Below are 26,542 nucleotides of genomic sequence, written 5' to 3'. Positions count from 1 at the left end.
GAGTTGTTTTGGATAGCAAAGCAATAATGAACCCAGCAGGATGGCTTCTGAACTGAGCAGGTCAAATCCAACTGTCTATGACCACATTCGGTACGTCTCTGAAGATCAGCTAGAAGTGACATTCCAGAGGAAGACGTGCTTGGTGAGCTGTCACACCCCATCCCAGTCCCTCACCAGCAAGTTCCAGTACTGCCCTCCCTTCAATAAAAGCCTGTACAAACATCAGAAACAGAACTTCAGAAAGAGAGGGGCTGGCCAACAGAGGTCATTTGCATACATGAAACATGCACTGGATTAAGCATTTCAGAATTTAACTCTACTGTTTAGGCAAAAGGTATGGTCCTAAATTTAGGTATGGAAGAGAAAATGAACTTTGTATATGTGCTATATCTTCTTGTCCCTGAACAGGTGATGAAAAGACACCCTCTGTGAAGTCTTGGCCAAGACCCACTGCAAACTGAATACTGGAGAAATAATGTAAATGCTGCATGGTTTCTTATTGCTTGCAGGCAAAGAAAAAAATAATATACATTATTCCTGGGACAAGCAATGGAATGTTATGACTGTGTAGTGTACGTCAAGTCCTTCTCTCTTGACTGCAGAGTGTAATTGCACTGCTTCTTACACATGCTCACCCTTAATGATTTCTGATCAAAAGTGCCAGGGAGTTCACTGGATTGCAGTTTGGACCACCTAAGAAAAAGATCAAGTCTGATGAAGAATCCACTATCATTCTTGATCATAGCTACAAATGCAAAACAAGTGGGTTTGGGCTGGTTTTTTTGTGGGCATTTTTTTGGGGGGTGGGGCAGGTGGGTGGGTAGGGTGAGGTTTTAAAAACCTTTTAAAGAAAAGATGGTTCTTATTATATGGCATAATCAAGATTATAAAAATAATTTTAAAGCTTGTGGTTATAACATTCTAGATATACCTGGAATGTGGGATGTAATGATTATAAATCATTTACCCAGCTTTATTGGGCACTGAATTTGTAACTTGTAGAAGTGACAGAATTTCTACAGCAATTTATGGAAATAACAGAATGCTTTTCCTCTTCCGAGATAAAGAGAAATGGGGAATTGAAAGAAAAACTGTTCCAATTTGAAAAGGACTACATGGGGAAGTGGAGATGTTAGCAAGGGCATTAATTTTCTTCCTTCATAACCACATGAATGCCCTTAGACATCCACTATCAAAACAGAAAACACAGAACCACTGCACTGAAAATGACTGCACTTCATACTGGCATTTTTAATTTTGCAACTCCTGGTTTAGTATAATTTCTAGCTCTGGATGGTGACTTCATGTACTTAACTTTAAGGCTACAATAAGAAAATACATCTTACAGAGAAATTAAGTAATCAATAAGGTATCTGAAAGATTCCGATTAACATTTCTACAACATTTACAGTATTCAAACTATTCTTATGCTATCAGGTTTTAGTATTCTAATGCTTAGGTATCACTCCATCACATTTTAATAATCCAAGTGATTCTTCTGAATTGCCTAGGAGCTTACTTTGCTTATGTGAATTTAACAATGCCAAGTAGTAAGTTTTTTGCCCTTCTTTATTTTTTTTTTAAAGCAGCCCAACAAGTCTGGCTTTTGCTTGTATATCCTAAAGCTTGACATTAAATTGAAAAGAATGTTTAGAGATTAAATATGAGAAAACACAGAAAATCCAAAAACATCCAAGATGTTCTGCAGTACTGAAGTTCCAAATTTCTACAAGTATCAGGTCTGGAATCATTATTTCAGCTTTTACACTCATCTGACACACACAAATCATGCAAGTATTCAGCATCCATGTTACAGTTTGTAATATGTAAAGTGCACATTAACAACACACTCCCTAATGAGTTATTACTTATTCAATAATGACATACTTTACATATACACATTTTACCATATGCAAGTATTGTGACCTATATACTACAAGCTGCACTTGCATTTATTTCTACAGCTTTGTAGCATTTTGGCTTCTGAAATTTCACTTGCAATCTGATGTCTCCTCCACCACAGCACTGTTATAATCAAAATTAATAGGCCAGAATAGTCTTCTAAAATTAAACTCTGATCTGAAAGGTACATTTGAACATTTGGGGATCTCTCTTCAGATGCTGACAGGGAGACATGTGAGCGGATGTAGCGAGAATCTGGATATATGGTTCACATATGGGCCTAACAAGAGCAATCTCTTCATATAAAGACACTATTTCTCATGCTAAGTCTACCTTGTTTTCTAATGTCAGCTGAAAGGAATGCTGGAATCTGGGACAGTTTTCCGCATCAGAGTCAACTGGTTATTTAACTGCCTGATGTCAGAATTATTGTCTCTTTTCACAGGACCTCTGTAGTTTGGGGGTTTTGTTTTGTTGTTGTTTTGTGGGTTTTTTGGGGGGTGGGTTGTTTGTTTAAGACTACCAAAGCTACACCCTCTTACAAAATCTTACTCTTCTTGCTTATTCTTCCACCCAAAGCACCCTGAAATTAGTGAGGTACCCCAACTGATAAGGAATTATTATTTTTTTCCCAGTGTTGCCTTAGAACCATTAGATCACCACTGATTCAAGTGTTACAAAATAAATATGGTATTTTGGATTGCCAAGTACTGAATGTTTTTGAGCACAAGTCTTTCATCTGAGCCTAGATCCAAATACACAGGTCCCGGACACAATGCTACACTAGTTGTCATTTAGGGTTTCCTTTTGTACAGCACAGAACCCAGTATGTCAGCACAAGACAAAAGCAATGAGTAGGAAGAAGTGGAAAACAAATCTTGGTTGCTAAGTTAGCCTGTCATGTAGTAAAAGTTTGTGTGAAGCCACATACCATACGACCCAAAGGCGCATTTTGCCCAGAAAGCTACAGTTTAGTTAAAAAAAAAAAAAAAAAAGAGTGCAGTAGAAAGGAAATAGAGTTGCAAACATGGAGAAGGTAGGACTTGTACTATCGCTTGTTGTGGAAAAATCTATTACCTTACCCTGATTAGTGTCCAGCTACACCTGAAGCACAAAAATTTGGCTCAGAGAGGGCTGGAAGAAAAGTGCCAACATTCATTAATACCTGCTTCATAACATGAAACCATTTCACAGCTTTACCTCAGAAGATGTTAGATAAGATCGGTAGCACATCACTTCCACGCAGCACACCGACTACCTGAAACCAGCAACGCTGGGGTCTGTCCCACTGTACTCGTAAGACTGAAACACACCACTTGGAGAAGAATTGCCATAGTTCAAAACAAAAAGCTCAGAGGTCTCCGATACCTGCCAGAACTCAAAGCATTTGGAGGATCAGGAAATGACCAGAACTCATGTTTTATGGATTTAAATAACTGAGGAAAAGCAAACACAGTAGCACCTCTGAGCTGTGCAATCCTAAGCAACTGCATCGACTGAGAAAAAAAAGCTCTGGAATAAAGAACAAAACATGCCAATGTGTGAGGTGCTGTCTGAGCTAACTCAGGGAAAATCCTCTGGCAAGGAGGTTAAAGGCGAAAGTTGACTCACAGAACTGCTAAATTATTCTGTAGCTAAGTCATTGCAGCCACAAAGGTGCTTAATAGTTTGCAGCTACCTATGAGTCACAGGGTTCATGCACAGGTCTTCCTTTAGCTTCCCATGCCCAAAAGAAATGAAAAATTCTTTTTAATTCAGGGTCCTAATTAGGATGATAATTGGAAGAAATCCCAAACCATCATACTGGACAATAACAAACCACGTGTTTACTCTCAGACTCTTTTGTAGCATATTGTGGGGAGAAAACTAAGACTTAAAGTATACTAAACAAAGTACTCTACCTTACCTAGTTGGGATCTGAACTTGGTTCCAAGTTTTGAAGGAGTCCAGGCCTTTTGAGGGAACTCAGCCAGCAATTCAGGCAAAGATTTCTTCAAAGGATAAAGAGGCTTGATTTTTCTTTTTCTTTGTCCTCCTCTTTTCTTTTTAAATAAAAGCAACATCTCTGATTTGTGAGCACAGAGTTTTGAAAGGAAGGGAGAAAACACCATTACAAATAGCAAGCAAAGCTTTCAGTTTATGAATCCACTATTTCATCCATGAAATATCCAGGTTGCCTTCATCATCATTTCCAAAACACCACATTATATAAGGCAACAATGGAATACTAGGCTGGTCTGTTTCCCATATTTTTAGTTGGCTCAGCTGGAAAGTGCATACAAGCTATTGCCCCAGGATGAGTGAATAATTTAACTCAAATGCAATTTTGCACAAAGTTACTTTCACAACTGGAAGAAAAAAAGAAAAACAAAAAGCAAGGCTAGGTCAGACTGTTAAAAAATTTGATCCCCCCCCTGCCCCGCCTAACTAAACTACTATCATCCACAAAGTTTAGTTCACAGTGTTACTGTTAAATAAGCGAGGTATAAATCTCGATATCAAAACACCAGGCTTTTCTGTGCTAAGAGTTAATTGCCCCTGCACAAAGTCTCAAGTACAATACTTATGCCTTACATCTCAAACAGTACTGCACCGCCTGGGTGAAATCTCTGCTCAGGAATAAAATTTATGCTGAAGTAGGTGCAAGACAAAAATCCCCAAATTGTACACCGAGATTTAGAAGAGGTCTGTTGCATGTGGAACTGTTTTTGATCTTTAGATCATAAACTCCTGGAGGCACAGATCTTCTTTAATTACATGACTACAAAGCACCATGTGTTTCCATTATGCTATTTAAAAAATAGATTTAATTTGAATTTACATTTGTTGATGTAAACATTACTGACTGTAACATTACCCTCCAATCTGATGCAAAAAGTCACTGAAGTATTAGGAAAAAAATCTTTCCCATAAAGATTACAAAGGAAAGAATCCCCAAACGTGCTATTTGAAAATATGAATAGAAATTAGCTGAACAGGAAAGAATAAATTTAAGTGCAACAGAATTTTTAAGATATTTTCACACAAATAGCACAAACAGCTCAGGTCATCCTAATTTTCAATTCTGATCTACAGTTATCTGTTGTGTTTAAGGGACTGAATGAATTCAGACATTTCCAGCAACCAAAGTTCCACTGATTATTGAAAGGAAAGAAAGTAGCATGGGAAGGATCACTCATTTATCTTGCAACACCTGGGAGCAACCCAGCAACTGGGAGCCCCACTAACGAATTTAACTACCAGGTGTCTAATCAGTTCTGGTTTTTAACAAAATTAATTTTACCTCTGCTTTTGCATAAACAGTCCCTGTTGTTTGAAACTTTGTTTGGGGTAGCTTCTGTGCATCAAGTGGGGCTGAAACAGAACAGAGCAGTGCTGGGTCCAGATACAATTCAGAGAAGAACAGTGCAGAGGGAAACATTTTGACACTACAGCATAAGGTAAGCTTTGCACGTGCACTGAAAAAAAAACCCAAAACCTGGACTATTGCCGAATTAAAGGGATTCTAATTTTGTTTTCTACATGACCTGCACTCACTTATAATAGTTGCTATAATTTGTTTGGGAGAACCTAGGCAAAAAGAAGAAAAATGTTTATGTACCATATAGGTGGAATGTATTATTCAGTTTATGTTATTTAAAAAAACCCAAACAAACAACTTTCAAATAGTGGAGCTTGCAAATTATATCTAATTAGAATGTCTAATCATTAATAATAATAACAGCAAGAACAACTACATCTAAAATTTGCCAAAATAGATGCAATTCAAATTGGGAGCAGACAGCTAAAATAGAGTGAAAAGTAATAATAGTCTGTAAAGATATTATTGGCTTTTGGTTTGGATCACGTAACTCACAAGGCAAGTGAGCAAACAAGTTGCAGGAAAAATTCTGAACATAGGTTTTTGTTCACTGTGTACATTAAAAAAATACTTTTTTTTTTTTTCAGAACATCCAAAAATCTTCAGAACATTTTTATTTGGAAACACTCCTTCCACATGCAGAGATGGAATACCTAAAATTACCTTAAACCAAGAAAAGCACGAAAAGGTAAAGGGAAAAGAACAGAAAACAGTACTTTTTCTTCTTCTTTTATCTTTAAAGAGGCATTTTTCTTCTTCCATATTACTTAATGGACCTTTTGTCTAGTAGCATGTAATCCCCTCTGACCCATTCCTTCTTTTCTTTTCGCCCTTATGCTAACCTGCAGAAGGAAAGGGTGGAAATATAGGGCCTTCTGTCTGATCTAAAAACATATAGGCAGAAAAAAAAATGTCATGGACATAAGTAAAAAGATGGTGGCAAGACAAAAACAAATGAGTATTTGAAGCCCTAAATTCACCAAAAGGAAGTCTCCTTATTAGATCCAGATCACCATAAACAGTTCCACCAGCGGGAGCACACTCAACACTAGGTGAAGGATCACCTGGAATTCACATCATCTTGGATTTTTGATCACAGCATCAACAAATGCACATATTTATGGTAAGGAACTCTAAACTGCAAGAATAAAGTGTAATAAATACGTGAAAAGCATAAGACTGACAGCCTTCCTAATACTTGCACATGGGAAAGACAACCACTAAACTTGTTTTGCTCTTGATCCTGTCCCCTCCTCCATCCCTAATTCTCATTTCACTAACCCTGTAAAAGGGTAAAAGCCTTTGTAAAACTTAAGTTTCTTGAGATATTTGCAGCTTTGGAGTCATGTCTGGAAAAAATGCAGTGGATCTGTCAAATCTGTTACGCATGAAGGTACAGACCTCTGATGTGAACTTAGAGCAGCTACTTAAATGTTTCTAACAGAAGCTAACCATTTCCAATACGTAATGCAGCACAAAAATAAATCTTTTTTTTTTTTTTTTTTTTTTTTGAGGGGAGCTTATTAGGTTTCATGAAACATTAAGTTGGTACACGTACATGTTCCATCAGATGTTAAACATTCTCCTTTTACTGCAAGGGATTTACACACTCGTATACAAAACGGGATGACCAAGCCATAGGCACGATTTGTAAAAGGTAAGCTCAGACATCAGTAAGACTTTCAAGAATATCACAATCTATTTCCCATAAAAGCAATTGTTCCAGGATGGTCCCAGTATCTAGATGTTTACTGCAGTACTTTTGCGACCTAGTAAGCGTTCAGAAAGTCTATACAACTATTTCAGCCAAGCCTGAAGGGAGGCAGAGGGGAGACACCTTTACATATGGCAGAGTCCTTAAAGAATTGGGCTTCCTTTAAAACTGGTGGAGTCTTTCTTCCTTTGAACTGAAAATAAAGATACCAGTTCTGGTGCAGTAGCTGTGCTACCAGCTCCTGTATTAGTTACAGGAGAACTAAATACCAACATTCCATCTCCCAGATTATAACATCCTTATTTATATTCATATGACTGAACAAAACTAAAAATAATATTTCACCACCTTTGAATATATTTCAATTTAGTATCTACAAAGAGAGAGAAATTCTAACATTCCTGTAAATGTGAAGGAGTAATGCTGTCTTGGTTCTTGCCAGAGTATTGATTTTTCATATATCTACATGAAAATCACTGTGTAAACTTTTCATGTAGCCGTACCTTTCTTAGTAGTATTTCAAAAGGCTTTGTTTCCTTTGATACAGCTTGAAAACAATCCTGCAAATACTGAAGAAATTAATGACTTTAACATCCTTTTTTCCCCTTCTCTACCTCAAAACATAACACTGAAATCAGTATTTCGGTAGTAGTGAGCTCCACAAAGTGCTTTTTCCTAAAGGAACTTTCTGCTTGTAATATTTAGATTAATTTTCTATTGAGATTGTTTCATTGTCCACTAACGTTAACTTCATCTATTTCTTTGTCAATGAGAGCATCTTCTAGGTTAGGACAAACATGGCTTTGTTCACCTTTACCCAACACAATAGGAATTTGGAAGCACCAAGAATTAACTTCCACAGAACACAGAAGTATCCCAAATACACATCAGGGTTAGCCTAGAAACAGCTTCCAAGGTTCTCCTGCAAAAAACTCGTAAGCATTTACCAGCCATACAGACAAGAGTGCTGATGAAATAGTATTTGAGATGGGCCACACAGAACACAGTAACACAGTGAAAAACCCCACGTATCCAAGATGTAGTGGCCAAAGCCCTTCCCTTACTAGAGGTGTCATAGGATTTATAATGCTTCAGCAGAATAAAGGATTTTTTCAAATAGGGTTTTGTCCGAAAGACTCCCAAACGTTGCATATTGCACAGTACTCAGTTTAATCAAGTCAAAGATGAATTATCAATCAGACCTTACTGGGATTTGGATCCTTTGTACCAGAAAGTCTAGAATTTCAAACACGAGCCTTGGGTAGCTAAACATGAATCCAACTTAGAATAACAAACTCAATGCAGATGACTGTATCCAGCTTTAACATACATTTTTCCATGTCAACTAAAACTGCAAAGAGTAAAGGAGGGTGTACGTAACTGTTGCCCCACAGCGATCATTACGGTGTCCTTTCATTTTCAGATGCAAAGTGTCACATATAGAAATGTTGGTTTTAATTTCCAAGCTGTACTGTCTTACACAATTATATGTTCCTTATAAAATGAGCAAAGAATTATACCTTGGTCAGATATCTCACAGGGCACTCTCAGAAATAATTGCCTGCTGCAATTAACCTTTTTGGCATGAAGTCTAGACTTCTTCATGCTTTACTCTAATTCAGTGCCTTCTACTTCTGTTATTCACCACCAATTTCTCTGAACCCAGCAATGTCAAGGGGTCAACAATTACATTGTTCAGAATACAGCATGAAAGTAAGAGTGACCCTATATCATATCTTCATTTTTCCCCTTTGATCATCCCTTTATTTGACTGTATTTCAGTAAATTATCCATGTAGTTTTTATTTTGACAGCTCTCTTTACAGCAGTAAAACAAAATGTGTGCATTGCAAATGGCAAAGATTCAAATTTCAGCTATGTTTATCCAAAATAGCACTGAACTGCTTCTGTACTTATGCTATACTGCCTACAGCCTTACGGAAGGGGAGACAGATGGGATGAATTTAGCAGGGAAACAGCTGTGGCTTGAAGAAGAGACAAGCAAAAGTTTTGCTATCAGGCTTCATTATGTATCAAGGTACCAGTAAAATGTGTATCCGTAAGGCAGCCAAAAAAGTGTTTTTCATTTGACTAGTGATAATTACCTTTTCTCAACAGCTGACAATGTTCTAAGCAGCATTAAATAGGTATAATAATTAAGCAATAAGATAAGACAGACAGTGCCTTGCTGGGGATTATTGCTTGCCTCGGGTGTGTTGTGAGGCACAAAGCTGAAGGGTAAGTGACTTCAGCCACCCGAGAAATGTAATAATCCCCCAGAAATGCACTGCCTGGAGTGTATTCTTGCTATTAAAAATGGAAATTTAAAAAGGACAAAATGTTATACATCTTTCCTGTGGATTTTATTGACATGGGTTAACATTACAGAAAGGCAATGAAGAAATTCCATTTCTGCCCAGGCTAGGAAAGCCCCCTCCCAAGGATACGTATGTCTCTGCTCAGCTTGTTTGTGCATCTTATTCATAAAACTGATTTGGGAAGCAAAAGTATTTGCATCATCCAACACGTGTGCTAAGGCACTGCAGGTTAAAGGAGCCTTCATGATGGTGAAAGTTAAAGTGCTTTTAAGTCACATGTTTCCAAACATTTCTTCAGGGCAAATGTCCATGCTTGGTGTCACTTTACAGACAAGCATTTCTTAAGTTCTGAAACTCTGTGTGTGTGTATATATATATATATATGCATATATACACATACACACTTTTTAAAAAATATATATAAAAGGTCAGCCAATCAAGTAATCCAAGCAAAGGGGGGAAAAAAAAACAAAACAACCCAACCCAAAAACCTGAAAGTTGTTTTTGACTACATGCAAGTCACATAGCTAAAACTAAGGCTAAATCCCCGGCAGTGTGGGAAGTGCTAGTATAGCACTCAAAAAGATTATACCGCTCTACATAAGCGGAGAAAAGATTACTGTAATTTCAGCCATGCTACTGAGACAACCTTTTGAAACTGGAGACCTGGAAGTATTTAGCAACTTTAACTTGAATCAAATCAGAATTCTAAAGACCGTTCAGGATCAAGTCCCAAGTAATGAGATATCGTATCTGGGACAAGGATGTATTTCCATATATGTAACTAAAGGTTGTCTGTCTGAGGTTAAAAAGAACTTAAAAAAATTAAAAATATCTAATTTCCCCTTTCCCTCCATATATGAATTTACTGTTTACAAGAAACAAGTTAAACAGAGCTTAATCTTTTACTCTTTTCCTTCATACTTTCCATCGTCACTATTTTATTTCAGAACAAAACTGAAAGCCCTGAGCACAAATAATGCTGTCTTGAGTACACTAGAAATGCAGATGCTAAGTAGGTCTTATCACACTGTCCTTCCTTATAGCCACTTCCATAATCTCTATTTCACTGCAACTTCTACAATTAGCAGTTGAGGGATAACATATTTAAGATAACTAGTATAGTGCCTGTTACTATTAGACTACTACTGATAAGCACAATTGCAAGGCACAATAAACTTTTTAGCATTTAATTTTTTTAGATGGCAAATTTTTTGGAGTGCCCTCAGAAACTGATAATGGATATGACCAGAGCTCCAGAAAAGAATGATAGTTAAGTTAGACAAGAAATAGGCAAAAGAAGATTCTATTTGTGTTTTAGAGAACAAAACCACTGGAAAACGAAGTCTTCAGTCTTATAATGCATAAACAGCAGCACTTCCAATTACTTTGAAAGATGGAAAACAAAAAGCATGAAGGCAAAAAACGTACACCTTTAAGTGCAATGTTAGTTATGGAACTACTGGCACAAGACACATCAGGGCTTAACACTCAAAAGACTTAAAAGCAGGTTAATTTTATATATAGAGAAAGAGAGCATCTACAATCGCACCAACTTCTGCAGGAGCAGGACTGGACCCTGCAGAAGCAATCAAAACACTGAAGTTATCAGGAAAAAGCAGCCTTCCAACAGCCTTGCAAAAATCTACTCGCTCATTATATTAAACATAAATCGTCATTAGTTTTGGGTCTCCTTCTCTTTGTAACAATAACCTTGAAAGCCAGCAGGTGCACAGATTTTGCTTCAGAGCTGGTAAATTTTCATGACACACTTACAAAGCTGTTCAAATGTTACTCATCGGTCTTCATTTTCAGGCCCACGCTACAGGGGAGTGGAAGGTTTTAAAACACCTTAATCTGAAAATGTCCGTTGTACACACAGATCAAAACTGGAAGGAAATCTGCTACTCCTTAAAGTATTTTGCCAAATGAGTTAATAGTCAGATTGTCAGATTTTACTATTATTGTGAGTACATTTAAGGCTCAATAGGAAGATCCCAATTACCGTTAAATATCCCAACTAGGTATTTGCTGCTAACTACTGCATAGTGTTAGTCGCACAGTGCCTATTTGAAAGCATTTATTTATTTATTTTAATGTTCTGTTCAGTTAAATGAACTTTAAAAATGCAGATGCAACACAATATGGAAGAAAGAAAACAAGGTGAGTAGAACAGGGATTTAAACAATTTCATATTTTAGATGGACTAAACAATCAAGACTTGCTAAAGATTGTTAAATGGTGTATACTTCTAGGAGGAACACAGGGAGGGTTGTCCTTCACAGTTTGTACTACATTAGAAAGGCTATTATCCTGGGTAGAAGCCCTTACTCTGTAGCTCTGGATACAATTTAGCAGATAACTTCAACTGTGACATGCTCTTCAGTGCTATTTCTTGCCATTAAACATCTACATTTTTATGAACAAGCCAGTAAAGAAGCACTTTGATCTAGCCTGCTCACTTTTTATTCCGTATCTCTGGGGAAGTGGTGAGGAAGCCTGGTCTATGACTACTACATGGACCAGAGATGCCACTACCAGGAACCGTAGTCGAAGTGTTTCAAAGAAGATACAGTGGTGGTGAAGGGGTAATCGGTGGATTAACACAAGAAGAATCATATATCACCACCAGAAGCAACCTCCAACCAAAATTAACATGTTTGTAGCAAATGTGGGAAAATAAAATGGGCACGCTGTTGTCCAACGATGCACATCTTTTTTAGCATCAGTGTTACGATCTGCAGAGGGCCAAGCATTTCTAGATCTTGCCATATCAAGAACAGTCTGGGCTGAGCTGTCAAAGATATCACCTTTATCCACCTCCATTTTAGAGGAGAGAATCAAGAATTCTTCGTTAATGCTAAATTAACATTTAAATTTGAAAACCAACAACTGTGCTGACAACAGAAAGTAACAAGAACAGCCTGGAACCTTATGTTGTGCTGTTTTATGTCACACATATTTCAGGGCTTTTTACATTCCTGGTAGACAAGCACACAAGCTTACTATTAGTGAGCTGAAGGCTTTGACTCCCCGAAGTTGATGGCATGAATAAGAACTATCGCCGTGTCTGTTTTGGAGAAGGCAGAGTACATCAAAGCAGTAGAAGATATTCTCCAGAGTGGACAGTTACCAGACTCTTAGCAGAGGGGGTGTTAGTCAGAGTGCTGATAGCTGGTCAACACAGAAGCAAGAAAACCTGGCTGTCTTGCCACCTAGCCTTTCTTTGAGGCATCGGCTATTCCCCAGTTTATTGCATCACTTTCCCAGACGTTATTCTCCAATTTTTAATAAAAACAATAAAATTGTGGTGGCCAGCTGTCTTAACCTGAAATGTGAACACAGATGCTATTACTTTACCCTCTACACCTTCTTCCTCGACTATATTTTATGCAACTAGAACAGACAGCATTAACTAACCCTTAAAAGAAGGTAATTCAGGCAATTACCAGCCCATTAACCTGACTTCAAACATGAAAAGCCTACAACAAATTCTGAACGAAAAAGAATATATAAGGACATGAAGGTAAACAGAAAACATGACAAACCGAAACATAAGTTAGACCAAGCAGATTCTTTCATGTGAATTCTAAATTCTTTGAAAGCTGATTCTCTGATAAAGGGAATGCAATAAATCTTACCTACATTAACTTCAGGCAAACATTAATTATCATGCTGCATCAGCACTTGTTAACTAAGCTGTTACTGAAAAGTAACCGCCTAAAATAAAGAGCACAGCCAAGAGGAACAATTGAAGGTGAGGAAGAATTCTAAGCAGATTTCTTGGAGTTTAAACAGATTTTTGAATACTTTGAATTATGACTCAGCACAAAAAGTAGGAGTGGGCTGAAAAATTTAAGAGATGTCATCAACTTAGAGAAGGTCTGGGATACTGCACAGAAAGAAATGGATGACTCAGAAAACTGGAACAGCAGATATGGGGTGGAATTTTATGATGCAAAGTCTTATACCAGGGACTTAACACATTCTCAGTTCATAGCAAAAGGCTCTGCTAACAACTTGAATTTACTTGGGAGGAAGAGGTCACGGATTCATTTCTTGGATAGATAAGGATTATCAGCTGCCAATATTATGCAGCTGTCAAAAAGGCAAACGTGATCGTAGGATCCATCACTCAAGGAATTTCCAGTAAATACATTAATCCATCATCTGAGATGTTCATATGCCCTCATTCAAAACCCTGTAGACAGTTCTGATTGCCCATATTCAAAACAGATCAACAATCAGAAAACTGAGGGTTTTGGAGAGCTTACTGCAAAAAAAGGACAAAAGAGGAAAGCTTTACTTATTAATCAGACATAGGACTGATTAGACACAATCATTGTCTATAATTATCTGCATTGTCAGTGCAGATAAAATAAAAGCAGAACAGAAGAACTACTTACCCCAATTTTGGCTCAAAGACAAGTAGGTACAAGCCGAACACAAATAAATTCAAACCAAAAATAAGAAGGATCCCAATCAGAAGATCAGTGGTACTGGGAACAGTTGTCCAAATTGGAGCAGCAAGGCCTAATGATTTTTACAAAGGAGCTCAATACATTCTCAAAGGGGAATAAAAAAAATATAAACCCCTTCTCTCTCTCTCTCTCTCTATATATATATATATGTTATATACACCTACACTTAGTGATAGATGCAGTAAAGGAAAAAAGTACTCTGTGACCTAGAATACATCTTACAGAACATTATTAAGTTCCCTAAGCATCTACCTGAAAATTGGATGTGACATTTCCTTCTGCTTGTCATTTCCTTCTTCAGAAGGCTAGCAACTTATTTCCATACTACTCTGCTTCATTTTCTGAAGACTCTGTATTTCACTCTTAGTACATTTTCAAGTTTCCTAACAACTAAGGTAATTTTTGCTTTGTGTGTCTACTGTTCAAGTAGTTGGGGAATAGATCTTTAAAAACAGTATTTGGGGGCTTGTATAATCTTATGCCACTTACTAACTATTTAGAATGGGAATATTATATACATAACAACATTAATAGTATACATTTTTATATATACAATATATAGAGACATCTATTTAAAATGAGAGAGGGGATAAAAGACAGACAAACATATACGCAGTAAGTAGACAAATAATGAACTGGAGAAGAAGAGGGAAGGGGAGATTTTGAACATCCAGTTTCTATTCCAGAGCATGTGAACTGTGTGCAAACACCTGAACATTAAACAAAAGCCAAATACACTTTAAGACTGTCAGGATTTGCAACAAATATATACATGTGTGGATGCTTACACATCATCCATTGATTAGTTCCTAATAGCACTTCTCCGGAGTGTGTATTTCTCAACCTAAACTGTGAGTCTATTAAATAGTAATAAAAAATTAAGTAATACTGGTAACCCCAAATTCTGGACAGAGCTGAGAGCTTTACCTGGCTGCACCGCAACGCTGCACATAGTGACCACAAAGCTTGTTACGACTCCGTGCATGGCAGGCTACACAAACCAGCCTGTCTCCAGATTGTTACAGCAATCCTGTTACAGTGAAACCACACCAGAGGTATGTGGGTATCAATAACAATGCTCAGGAAAAAGTGGAGCATATTGCTCTTTCAACATTGAGGCAATTTTTATATCAAAGTAGTTACGGGCACTACATACGATAATCTCTATCTTCAATATAAAAATGAATGCATATTAAACTAAAATAAACCACAACATAGTGCATTTTCATTCTATAATTGCATTTTCCAAATAGATGGTTAGTTTAGTAAAAAGATAGTAACCATTGACTCACTGTTACTTAAAAAAATACTTCCCTATCAGTACAATACAAATAAGGAAGACAATATATTCAACAAAGAACAAACTGGACTGGAAAACAGTAGAGGTCTTTTAGGCAGTGATCAAAACGGAGTTCTTCCACACATCATTATTTCTTGAAAACAGACACAAAAAATGTACAAGAACTTTAGACAGAAAATGAAAAAATTTAAATGCAAACTGATTGCTCCAGTTTTCAAGAAATAATTTTAACCAATTGTTCTACTGAAGATTTGCCAAAGAAATCCAAGATCTCTATTCAGAAGTGTAACAGTGAGAGCAAATGAGCTATTGTGATTTTATGTATCAGTTACTTGAAACTGCTGGTATATCCTCAATATATATGTGTGTCTTAATTCTCATATATATGTGTTCTCTCACGCATACCTGATCTCTACACTATCACTTAGTAAAACCAACAGAAAGTAAATGTAATGGTGGGAAAAACCTTTAAAATCATTGTCCAACTAAATATCCCATTTTCTCTTTAAGCCCTTGAGTGGTCCATTTAAGAATCCATTTTAGCTCCTTTTCCAGATAAGCTTATCCGTAAGAAGCATGCATTTTCCCATAGGTAGAAAACAAATATAATTTGTCACATGTTGTGCTATACAGACATTTCTGCACAGTTGCTGCACTACACTAGAATGTCTGAAGGGGAAGACACCCCAGGTAGTTGGCTGCAGACACATCTCAGCAACATGGCATGTAGTTACAATTTGACACATATAGTCTTTATAAATCCAATGTCTATGAAGTCAAACAAATCTCCTTCTTATTTATAGTAACAGGCAAGAGCAGATCTCTGCCGTCTTGTTACACAGATGGTTGTAACATTTTTATAGTTAACTTACAACCACTGATGCCTGAGGAAGACACACACATCTGCCCCAAACTGCCAGTCCTGTAGGCTCTTCTTTTTAACTTTAGCTACCAAATAGAATTAAAATACATGTAACATTGTCACCCCCAAAAAGCTACTACAACAAAAAGCCCCATAAACATTTACATAAAATGTATTATTATTGTTAATGTTACACAGATTGGACAGTGATCACACACACATTATAGGAAAAATAGCAGTAACACCAACCCTAATCACCAAACCTGAAGTTTTAGAGAAAACTCATAGCCCCAGTTTGGAAAAACGTCTGCAAAAACCTCTTTAGAAGATTCTAAATTTAAGTTTTATTAAAAAGATTTCAGAAGAGCCTCATACCTCATACAAGCTATTGTCTATATGCTTTTCTGTGCTGCTTGATAAAAAGTAAAGGCATGTCCGTCTCGTTTTGAAAAAAGGCAGGCAATTGCCTAGGATTTTCTTCTGCTTGAAGACACTGCTCCATATTTGCTGTATTTCCACACATCATCTGGGTATTTAACAGGAAATGTACACAGAAAAGAGCTCGCTATATTAAGTTAAATGCTTCCTATTTTGGACCCTGGCTGTCCACAGCAGAAATTCTCTAAGTGGATGACTTACAATCTAATGCTTGCTTTATCAGAAGAACAGATGCAGAAAAGCAAAGCCATAACTGAACCTGGTACCTACAAGAGCTGTTAACTAAGTTCAGTGAAAGCTTAAATAGCCTGGATGAAATCCTGACCCATGGCAGCTTGGGAAAATATTATGTATTCATAAATATGTTCCATCAATAATAGACCTGGGCTGATTCTTGTCTTTTTCTTCTTGATCCCCAAACTGGAAGAGAATAATAAAGCTTGCGAGAAAGTGGATCTGCATTTACAGAACTGGTCTAACTACAGTGGTGAAAACACATGCCTTCAAATTCAGTTTGAAAACAGATAAAGGAGAGGATGAACCAACATTATGCATGCAGTTATGCAATTAATTTGATTTTGGATTTTCCCTCCTCTGGAATCTATTTACTTTTTTGTGGAGTGCAACACAGGAAAGAAACCAGAAAGGTAGTTTAACCTTTTATTTTTGCTACATATTCTTTTTATTCTTGGGTAGTTTCTATCTTTATAGCTGCCTTATAAGAAATTCTGTACTTTCTGCTAGTTGATAACTTCTACCCTGAACATGTATCTACAGAATGGGAATCTGAAGAATAGTAAAATTTGCTTTGAGGTTGAAAATTTATACCAATGTGTTCTTTGCCACATAACAGACAAGAATTTCTTTCTCCAAGATTCAGATCCATAAAGTCACACATGCTGACCAGCATACTTCTAGTGGCCCGTCGGTGACCCTATGTCACATTAATTAATACTTCTGAGATAATCTACTCAGCTAAACACATCATTGTCTAAAATGAAAAGTACACAGCTGCAAAAAAACCTAAAACCAAATAATATAAAAAAATAATTAAACATACATCTAAAGCAAAGATCCAGAGTGCTGCCAGATCAACAAAATTAAATGAACGTCTCTTTATAAGCTCCACTGCAATTCTAACACATCACCCTAGCCCTTCAAACCATACATCTTTCAGTTCAAGTATGCCCCAACAGCATGTGACAACTGTATAACTTCAGGTGGACATTACTTCTTTTTGTGCAATATTTCACTGAGCAAAAACACACTGAAAGGGATGGATATTTGCATTACATTGAAAAAGCTGATTCAAAATAGTCTTTAATAACTGCAATTTAAAGTAATCTCTTTCCTTAAAACCTGCATATAGCATTTTGGACTACATTCATTTGCAGCACATACTCAGACAGGAAGATAGGAATGGCGGAGAAAGAGTTATCTTGTTCACTTTCAGGAAAGCAACTGTCACAATAGCCAAAACATTGCTGCTCCAAAAGAAATTCTGACTGATCAATTAGATTTTGCTCCTTCCTTAAAGTATCAGGGCCTGCCATATTCTCCGAGGAGAACAGAAGTAGTGACAGAGATTTCTTCTTAAACAAATACCACAATTCCTTGTTATTCAAATGGAAATATTAGGTCCCCAGTTAAAACAAAATCATTTTGATATAAGAAACTTTGTAAGGAGAGCCAGAATAACAACAGCTAGAAAGTTAGGTATGAAAACACTTTGCAGGACTGTGTTGCAAAAAGACCAGTGCTATTTGTAGCTGCATACAAAGGGGAAACATATTGTGTAAAGAAGTAATCATCCTTAACATATTTTGCTGTGATTATTAGTATCTGAGTGATGGATGAAAATCTGAGGCAAAACACATTTATTATTATTATTATTATTAGCTCTTCTGCCTTTACTAAATGACATAGTCGGATCTCTAATTTCAAAATCAGCAGAGAAAAATCACTATTTTTATTTGGTGGAAGTCCTTCAACACTACTATAAGGAACTGGGAGATTTATTTCTTGCAGTAGTTCTACTTTCTGCTTTTCTTCCCCTAGATCTGAATACTTCATAGCCAATTTATAGCATTAGGAAGCTGACACTGAAAATTTATTACAGTTTTCACATGAAAACTAAAATTAGAACACAATGAATTTTTAAAGCAGTTTATTATATCTGCCTTGTCATTTATTACCTGGATATTAAATGAATATAGTGCAAGATCATGATTAAAAACATGTTTAAAAGAGTCCCCTTTTAAAATGCTGGCAAAGTATACTGGCCATCATTCAAATACCTGATAATCCCTGTCATATTTAAATATGCTAAAATATTAAATGAGACAAATGCTATTACTGTCCTGTTTTCTCTCCTTGTTGTCATTAGAACAGCAGCAGAAGGTAAGGCACTGCCTGCAGCATGACCACTCTGCTTTCAAACCACTTTTCTGTTCTGGATTAATGCTTTCAATCTTTTCTGGTGTATAATCATCGTTGCTGCAGCAGAGAATGAGCAACATTTTCAAATAAATCTACTTTATTTGGATCTGACAGTGGAAAAGTTGTCCTAAAAACTTAAAAAATAGTCTTAAATTCAACTAGATACTAACAATTCTATAGAAGAACTGCTAGGAGGAAAGAAGGGGGCGGGGAGGAAGGAAAAAAAAATAGATATTTTTTTTTTTTCCTCCTGAAAGTAACCCTGGGTCCTCACTGCATGTCCCCCATATGCTAAGAATCCACCACAAGTAAAGAAACCAACACGGAGGTGAAATAAACAGGAAGATTATGTGGTCACATAGATTAGGGATACAGTTGTAGCATTCTGAGTTTCTTTGTTCTCTGAGCTATAAAAGATGATGACAATCCTGGGTTACAGAAGAACAGGATGAGGTACAGACAGAACTCTGAAAAGGAAGAGGAAAGAAGGCGGTCTGGATGACTGAAAAGGATGCACAGAGAGCTTGCAAGAAACAAGCTAACAGGGACAGACAAGAGAATGCAGAGATGGCAGCAAAAACAACAACAAAAAATTTAAAAAATCAATAGTTGGAAAAAAAAACCCTGAGCATACAAGACTGGCTGCTTCAACACATGCAAGCTCTGTACCTATCAGGTGGTCAGTGGTCAAAAAAAGCAATCAGAAATTTTCCCAGCCAGGACTATCTAGTCCCAGTGAAGACAAACTGCACTTTGCCTTTCTCTGCTGACACGAGGTAGCTTGGCTGGCTGGGTTTGCAGAGTTGCTTCTCACCCTGCTTGATCTTCTGCCTCCCCAATCATGCCTAAGCTCTTCCCAGTGCCTGTTACACTGAACGTGGCGTGGAAACAGAGAGCGTAAAGGAACTTCTTGGTACCAAAAATGAAAAGTCTCCAGTGATCTTTAAGGACATCTAATCCAAATCACAGCACAATCAGGTGATCTCAGTCTCACCAGTCTGGGCAGAACAGTCAGTTGGTATTGTGGGGTATTTCCCACTGTAAGTTTTGCCTTAGCTGCTCCCAGCAGCTCCAGAGGAAGTCAGGCTAGTGTTGCCTGGGAGCTGGTAATAGTTCCCTGGTTACTAAGGTCTTCAGCAAGATTTGCCTGTTTATCCAAGTTAAATATTAGTGAGAAAGATAACACGGTAAACCCCCCCAATACACCTATTACATGGCACAATGGAATCCACATCTGTACTCTACATTCATATTAGAATATGAATAACCTCCTCTCTCCTCCCCCCCCCCTTTTTTTTTTTCTTTTAATATGGTAAGACAATTCATCCAAGTTAGAGCAGAGAACAGCCGAAGCAGCCCACACACATATGTACTAGGCTTAAATTCCTTGGAAGGCTATGTTGTTCAAGCTTTCCTTTTATTTATCCAAAATGGCACAAGCAAAAGATGTTATAAAAAAACTTGACAGAATGCTTGGGGAAGGGGTGGTCATTTTCATAAAGGAAGAATATTACTTTCAAACAACTTAGTGTCGGTTTTATGTTTACACAACAGGTACAGTACAGCAGACCACATACTGACAGATTAACAGGACCTCCTACCTTGACTTCATCCTCTCATGCATTCTCCCATGCTGGATGCATTGTTGGTCCAATTCATCATTCCGTTTCTGCATCTTCTCCAATCTGCCATGAAGATACTCTTTTTCCTGACTAAGCTGGTTGACTTCAGATCTACAAAAGTAAAACACAGTGATGATGGATGTTGTCAGATTTCATCCTGCAGTGTGCCATCAATATGTGGCTTCAGCATTTATAAAATTTCATACATGTATATGTAATGCATAAACAGGCTATTACTAGAACTTACAGAAACAAAACACTGTTTCAAATAATCTTAAGACAAAAGAACACGATGCTGAAGGGTATCTGGTAAATATGCCAATGGCAATCATTCAGTCATAGGTTGGCTATGCTAATCTCAGCCTAATTTAAACAGGCATGTCATTTGGCATTATGCATTGATGTTAAATAAGATCAATAAATGTAAATTCATACTTGTTAAGCAAGAATTTGACCAGCATTTTGAAAACATATTTCAAGTTCTTTATTAGTAAAAGCTAACATCTAGTTTAAAAAATGGCTACTAACAACTTGTTTAACATTTACTGCACTGTTCAGGTTGAACTCTGTAGTGGTACTGTTTTAGAAACTTTATTAACCTAATATGCCCAAAATACTCTTACACAGATTTTAAAAAGCACCAACACCGCATTAAGAGGAAAATGAATAGAACCTTAAGAAAAAAGGGAGAAACCATACAGGCACACCCTAAGCTACATAAAACTCAGCACAGCCTTTAAGAAAATCAGTCACTTCTAAGCAATTCTTATTCTTCACGGGTGAGCAGAAACACCAGATCCATGAATGACCTGGGACTGCTACTTGCTACATCTCTAACCATCAGCCCATGGAGAAACAGGCATGAGCTGTTTCTTAATATCAGGAAAAGAGCTCAGATTAAATTGTGATAAAATATACATTATGCACTTGTACAGTTTAACTCTTCGGAAAAGGTTAATGAGAACATGTCAGAATCTGCTATACCATCAGAAAGTAAGAATCAAAAGCAAGCAAATTTGTTTTATGGCATCTGCCACTCCAGATCTTGAGGTTAAAAAGCTTCAGATATATCTTTAAATCATAAGCTTAAATATGCTGCAGTTACAGCAGAAAGATACTTTACCTTCCTGGCTGTTACAGAATGCAACAACAACTGACATTCTGAAAAATACAACAAAGTGCAGGGGGGAAGGAATACTCCTCCCTCAAAAACATGTTGTTACACTGACAAGTCAAATCTGGAAATGACAACATAGTCTTTTCATGTTTAAATAGAGAACAATACATGATATCATCTGTGAATCTAAAAGAACTTAGCAAGGGAAACTTTGGAAGAAGACTGTATGTAATTGAATTTAGACAGGGAGTTACAGCTCTATTAAGGAACATCACTGCCAAATACATCAGAATCTGACAAACACATCAGAATTGCACTGATGCATTTGTACATCAAACTTAAATGCACATGAGTTTCCTGGACAGGTACGTAACAGCAGGCAGGATGTTACAGCAAGGTAACTGAAGTCAAATTTTCACACCAATCACTTAACAGAAATACCAGCAACTCTAATGTCAGCATTACCAAAGCAGTGCCAGTCGGACCAAGTGTTATCACACAGCACGAATGCAGCCCGCACTTGATACTGTAAGAAAGTCAATCAGTGGATAAAAGCAGAAGTCCACTGCAGAGCAGCTCAACAGAGACCTGATGTAACAAAGCGCAACCATGCCGTAACATGGTCTGAACTCCGGAGTGCATTCCATTTTTTCCAGCAAAATGCAACAACAGCATTTGTCATGTGGGAATACTGCAGATTATTATGTTGGTAGAGTTTCCCAACTACGGGATCCTGCTCATTTTTCTGGATTTGTATGTGGCTGTCTCATTCACAGCAACAACAAAAGCAACTTTCAAACTGATACAAATCTCAAAGTTGTAAAAGGACTTAATCTCCAGTACATTTGAAGGTGCCCAAAGGCTTTCTGGAAAGATCAAGGGATTCAAACCAACAAAAAACCAAAAAAAAACCCCAAAAACCAAATCAAAACAAAACAAAACAAACACACTAAAAAAACTTAACACACACACACAAAAAAGCTACTGAAAGTTATAATCAATGAAACAAAAGAAGTACTGAATTAATTAAAAACATGAGTAGCATGATCTCTAATCTCTAAAATACAGCCCTAAATGCCTGATGCTTTGAATCATCTTACATGAATTCTCTTCTCCTTTTGTAATTACAGTTGACCTCAGCAAAAATATTAAAATCATTCCAGTTAAAACACTATTTGCACAATGTCCCTTCCAAGTAAATACATAAGAGTCCGACCACACAGGTCTGAGTATTTCATTACACTGAAATTTTGGAGGACAGCACACATGATGGGAAGAATGTCTGTTGAGGTCAATGTTAAAAGGTTCATGTGTGTCAGCATTAAAGAGAGAACACCAGTCTCAATACAAGACTGCACGCCAAAAGTCTTCATTATCACCTGCCAAAGATTCCGTCTGCATCTCCAAATATACCATTCATTCACCTCAGTTTCCAAAGATTAAGATAGTTCAGTTAATTCTATGTGATATTTAAATAACTTCAAAAATTGTTGGGTTAAAAAAACCCACAAACCTAACCATCATTGTAATATGCCTCACCAACTGCACTGAACATGACAGCACATTTGTACTAGGAGTACCAATTCCACCCAGCCAGGGGCAGGACCAGGTCTGTGTAAACGCTCCTGAGTCACAGCTCACAAGCTGCCACAGCAGGGACACGAAGAGAGAGCGGGGCAGGCGCCCAAGTACACAGTCCTGAACTTCAGAGAGAGCCCAGACGTAACACCAGGGACAGAGGTCAATCTAGAAAAATCTACGCATCAAGTGTTATGTCTGATGGATCCAGAACAACTACAGGAGACAGCATGGACATGCTGATGATGCTCCACCAGAGCTACTCTGGGTCTGACAGACCAAGCAGTAAGCCATGGTGGACTCAGAAGAAACTGAAGGGTGCAGATGTTATGGAGTGTAGCCACCTGAAATGAACTCTGCATGGAGTTGCTCTTCTGCAGACTCAGGCTGGCCCCACAAGTGGTGTATTCCTGTCAATGTATCTCCGTGTGCTTCTGAGATCCGATAGACCCAAAAGACTTGTATTGAAATCAGTATTATTTCAAAACTGCACAGCGCAAAGCTACATCATCACATGAAAATGAAAACGTAAAATACATGGTTGTAAGCAGATGGGTAATAGATTTTGCCAAATTTCATTTACCTGTCACTACATCAAAAATAATTGATGCTGACTCGGGAGGACAGGGACAACAACAAAAGAACCCCTCTATACTTCTGGATCCATTCAACTACCAAGAAAGCCTCAACTTCTATCTAAAACCAAATTTAACAACCATTCTTGCTAGAAGAGTCTTGGAAGAAAAATCCCAGGTTCCTGGAAAACATTTAAATACCGGAGGCAAAGAACTAGCAAATGTGAAATAGCCAATATTCAAAGTCAGTCTTAGGATATTTTTAGGATGAGCTGATTTTTGAACGCAAAGGTAGCAATGCTGCATTTACTCCTCTGAACTACCTTTGGCACTGCAGTGCTTTTTAAGCACTGCCTTTTCTTACTCTTAAAACCAACTGTTTACTTATACAGCAATTAAATACATGCTCTAAAATACCTTCTACTGACACAGTATTGTTGCATATAATTTTAACGACTGATCCTTCAGACAGACTGTTTCACATCTTCGTATGGCTACCTTCAACAAACATTTCACTCCTGGTATTGAGCGCAATGACTGCAGTCAACCAAACATGGAGAAAAATAGTTCAGCCGGGTGTGTGTTCTTTACTTCAATTAAACTCACACAGTTGGATGCCTACTGTTGCCAAACCAGTAATATAATTTATACATTATAGTCCAAACAGTAAAACTACACTAAAAGTCATTTAACAATATTTATAACACCATAAAATACAGTGTTAAAATATATGAACTGCAATATGTACTAAAATTATAAAATTTGTTTCTCATCATCAGTGATTAAAACCAGGATCATTGCTCTAGCTTCAATACTCACAACCCTGGTGACAGATTAGAATTCAAATCTTAATGATCAATTTACAATTAACAAGATAGAAGTGAAACAAATTAAACCAACCATTATATATAACGAGACCCAATGGACTCCCATTGTTCCCCTTAATTACAAAACGCAAATCACAAATACACAGTGGGTAGTGTTAAGCATTAATCTACAACCTAGAAACTCAGACAGTGACAATCAGAGAGAAAAAAAAAAAAGACCAAAACAACGGAGGAGAAAGCAACAAAGGACTATATTTTTAAACATGCCTATGCATACAAAAACCTTCACAGACACTATCTTCTTTCTGCACAGCTTGAGGGGTTTATAATTTGTCTGACATTGTCTTTCTAAAGCTTTTCTAATCCTGTGTAGGGGCTAGCTCACAAAAATGGTTCAAGTTTACATATAAACAAGAAACTTCAGTTTAGGTTTCTCAGAAAACTTGTATTAAATATAAAAATATCTGTGCAATTCAGAGGTGTGCCACTGGAATTGCACAAATATGTAGTTGCCACAGATCTGTTTGAAATGCCTCTTATTACAAATGGGCCCTTTACTTCCTATCAAACCCCCAAAATTTTATATAAACTTATTCTTGCATCTGTTATTAAAAAGCTTAAGTGTTTTACCAATGGTATTGCCAGTATACAGTTATTTCTTAACCCCAGGGAAACGAAGGCACAAAGATTCTAGAAGTACAGCAAGAAAATACACATCCAGGTCCAAAATTCAGTTTATGATAATGCCAAAAACATAGAAAAAAAAACTGGGATAAAAAAATCCACGTAAATAGGGCACACTGCTGCTTCATGATCTGCTTTTATTAATGTACATGAGAACTAAGTTATAAAACCTTCCAGAAATTATTACTATTTTTCAGAAGGCAAAGCTCCACCACTCTATCCCAGAATTGTAGTTTTAGCCTACATCCAGTGACAATGAGGATGAAGATTGCCTTTCGGAGAGATGCTACTGAAAGAGATACACTGATCATGCACTTCTAACTTTGCCCAAGTCATTTTCTGCATCTGATCTCCAGATCACATACTTTTTAGAAGCCATCTTTTCATTTCCCATTTTCCACCATCTCCAGTTCCACCTTTCTGTTCTCATTTCCACATGCTTTTCTTTGTCCCTACCGATTTCTCCATTCACTGCAGCAGCTCCCACTCCAAAGGCGGCAAGCTCAAGCTATTTTAGGGCCACTTCTGAGAATGAGAACCGCTTTCATACATTCTTCCATACTGTTTCTTGCACAAAATATACCACTTTCTGGAGATCCAAGAGGGCTTCTTTTCCTTTTTTCAGGTTCTTGACATAGTCAGTTAATGCTGCTAGGTGGAAAAACACTTGGCAATCTCTGGTATTTATTTTCAGAGAATAATGTGTTTTCACAGTATGTTTTCTGTCTTTCCTTCATCCTTTTACAGTTACTAGTCTGTGACTGTGAGCTCTAGCAACAAAGTCTGTGTGCATTTTTATTGCTGGAATAATAATACGATTTGAATCTATTTAGATTTTGTATTACTTTAGCAGAGAGGTCCTGATTTTTCGGGAGAAAAATGCTGTTTGTTTCTCCCTCAAGTACCCGTCTCAACACTTGCAAGGGAAGATGGATTACATTTCCTCAAGTTTCTCATTTTTTCCCCAAACACTCTGGATGGGATTCATCCCCCAACTTCAGCCACTTAACAGCTAGTCAACACTTTATATTCAGTGGAAAGTAGGATGGGCAGTGGAGGCAGTACCTGTGGGAAGCATCATCTATTTCTTTATATATGTATGTCTGTCATCTACTTATATCATTCCCCTTTGACCATTCCCAGAAACAGGATACTGGGATAAATGAGCTCTCTCCCCGAGTGAGTGTTGCCCCTGTTATGTTACCTCAGCAGGATGATTAAATCCGCCCAGCAGAAGAATTATATCTTGAAAACCAATTTTATCTTTCCTGAGTGTTTTCTTTACTTCACGTAAGCCATGTGAGATGAATTCTAGCCTTAACTAC

General features: G+C 37.3%; 1 protein-coding gene across 3 annotated transcripts in view; it reads right to left on the bottom strand.

Annotated features, from left to right (window-relative positions):
- SDCCAG8 (SHH signaling and ciliogenesis regulator SDCCAG8) overlaps positions 1-26,542 on the bottom strand; it is a 118,994-nt gene that overhangs the window by 24,190 nt on the left and 68,262 nt on the right. For all 3 annotated transcript variants that reach the window (XM_040597867.1, XM_040597866.1, XM_040597865.1), the window contains one exon: positions 20,416-20,547. In XM_040597867.1, coding sequence (XP_040453801.1) covers positions 20,416-20,547 — 132 coding nt within the window. The remainder of the gene's footprint in view (positions 1-20,415; positions 20,548-26,542) is intronic.

Source organism: Falco naumanni, chromosome 6, assembly GCF_017639655.2.
Source record: "Falco naumanni isolate bFalNau1 chromosome 6, bFalNau1.pat, whole genome shotgun sequence".
Classification (NCBI taxonomy): Eukaryota; Metazoa; Chordata; class Aves; order Falconiformes; family Falconidae; genus Falco; species Falco naumanni.
Note: the sequence above shows the minus strand (reverse complement) of the source record. Positions and strands in the feature narration are given on the sequence as shown.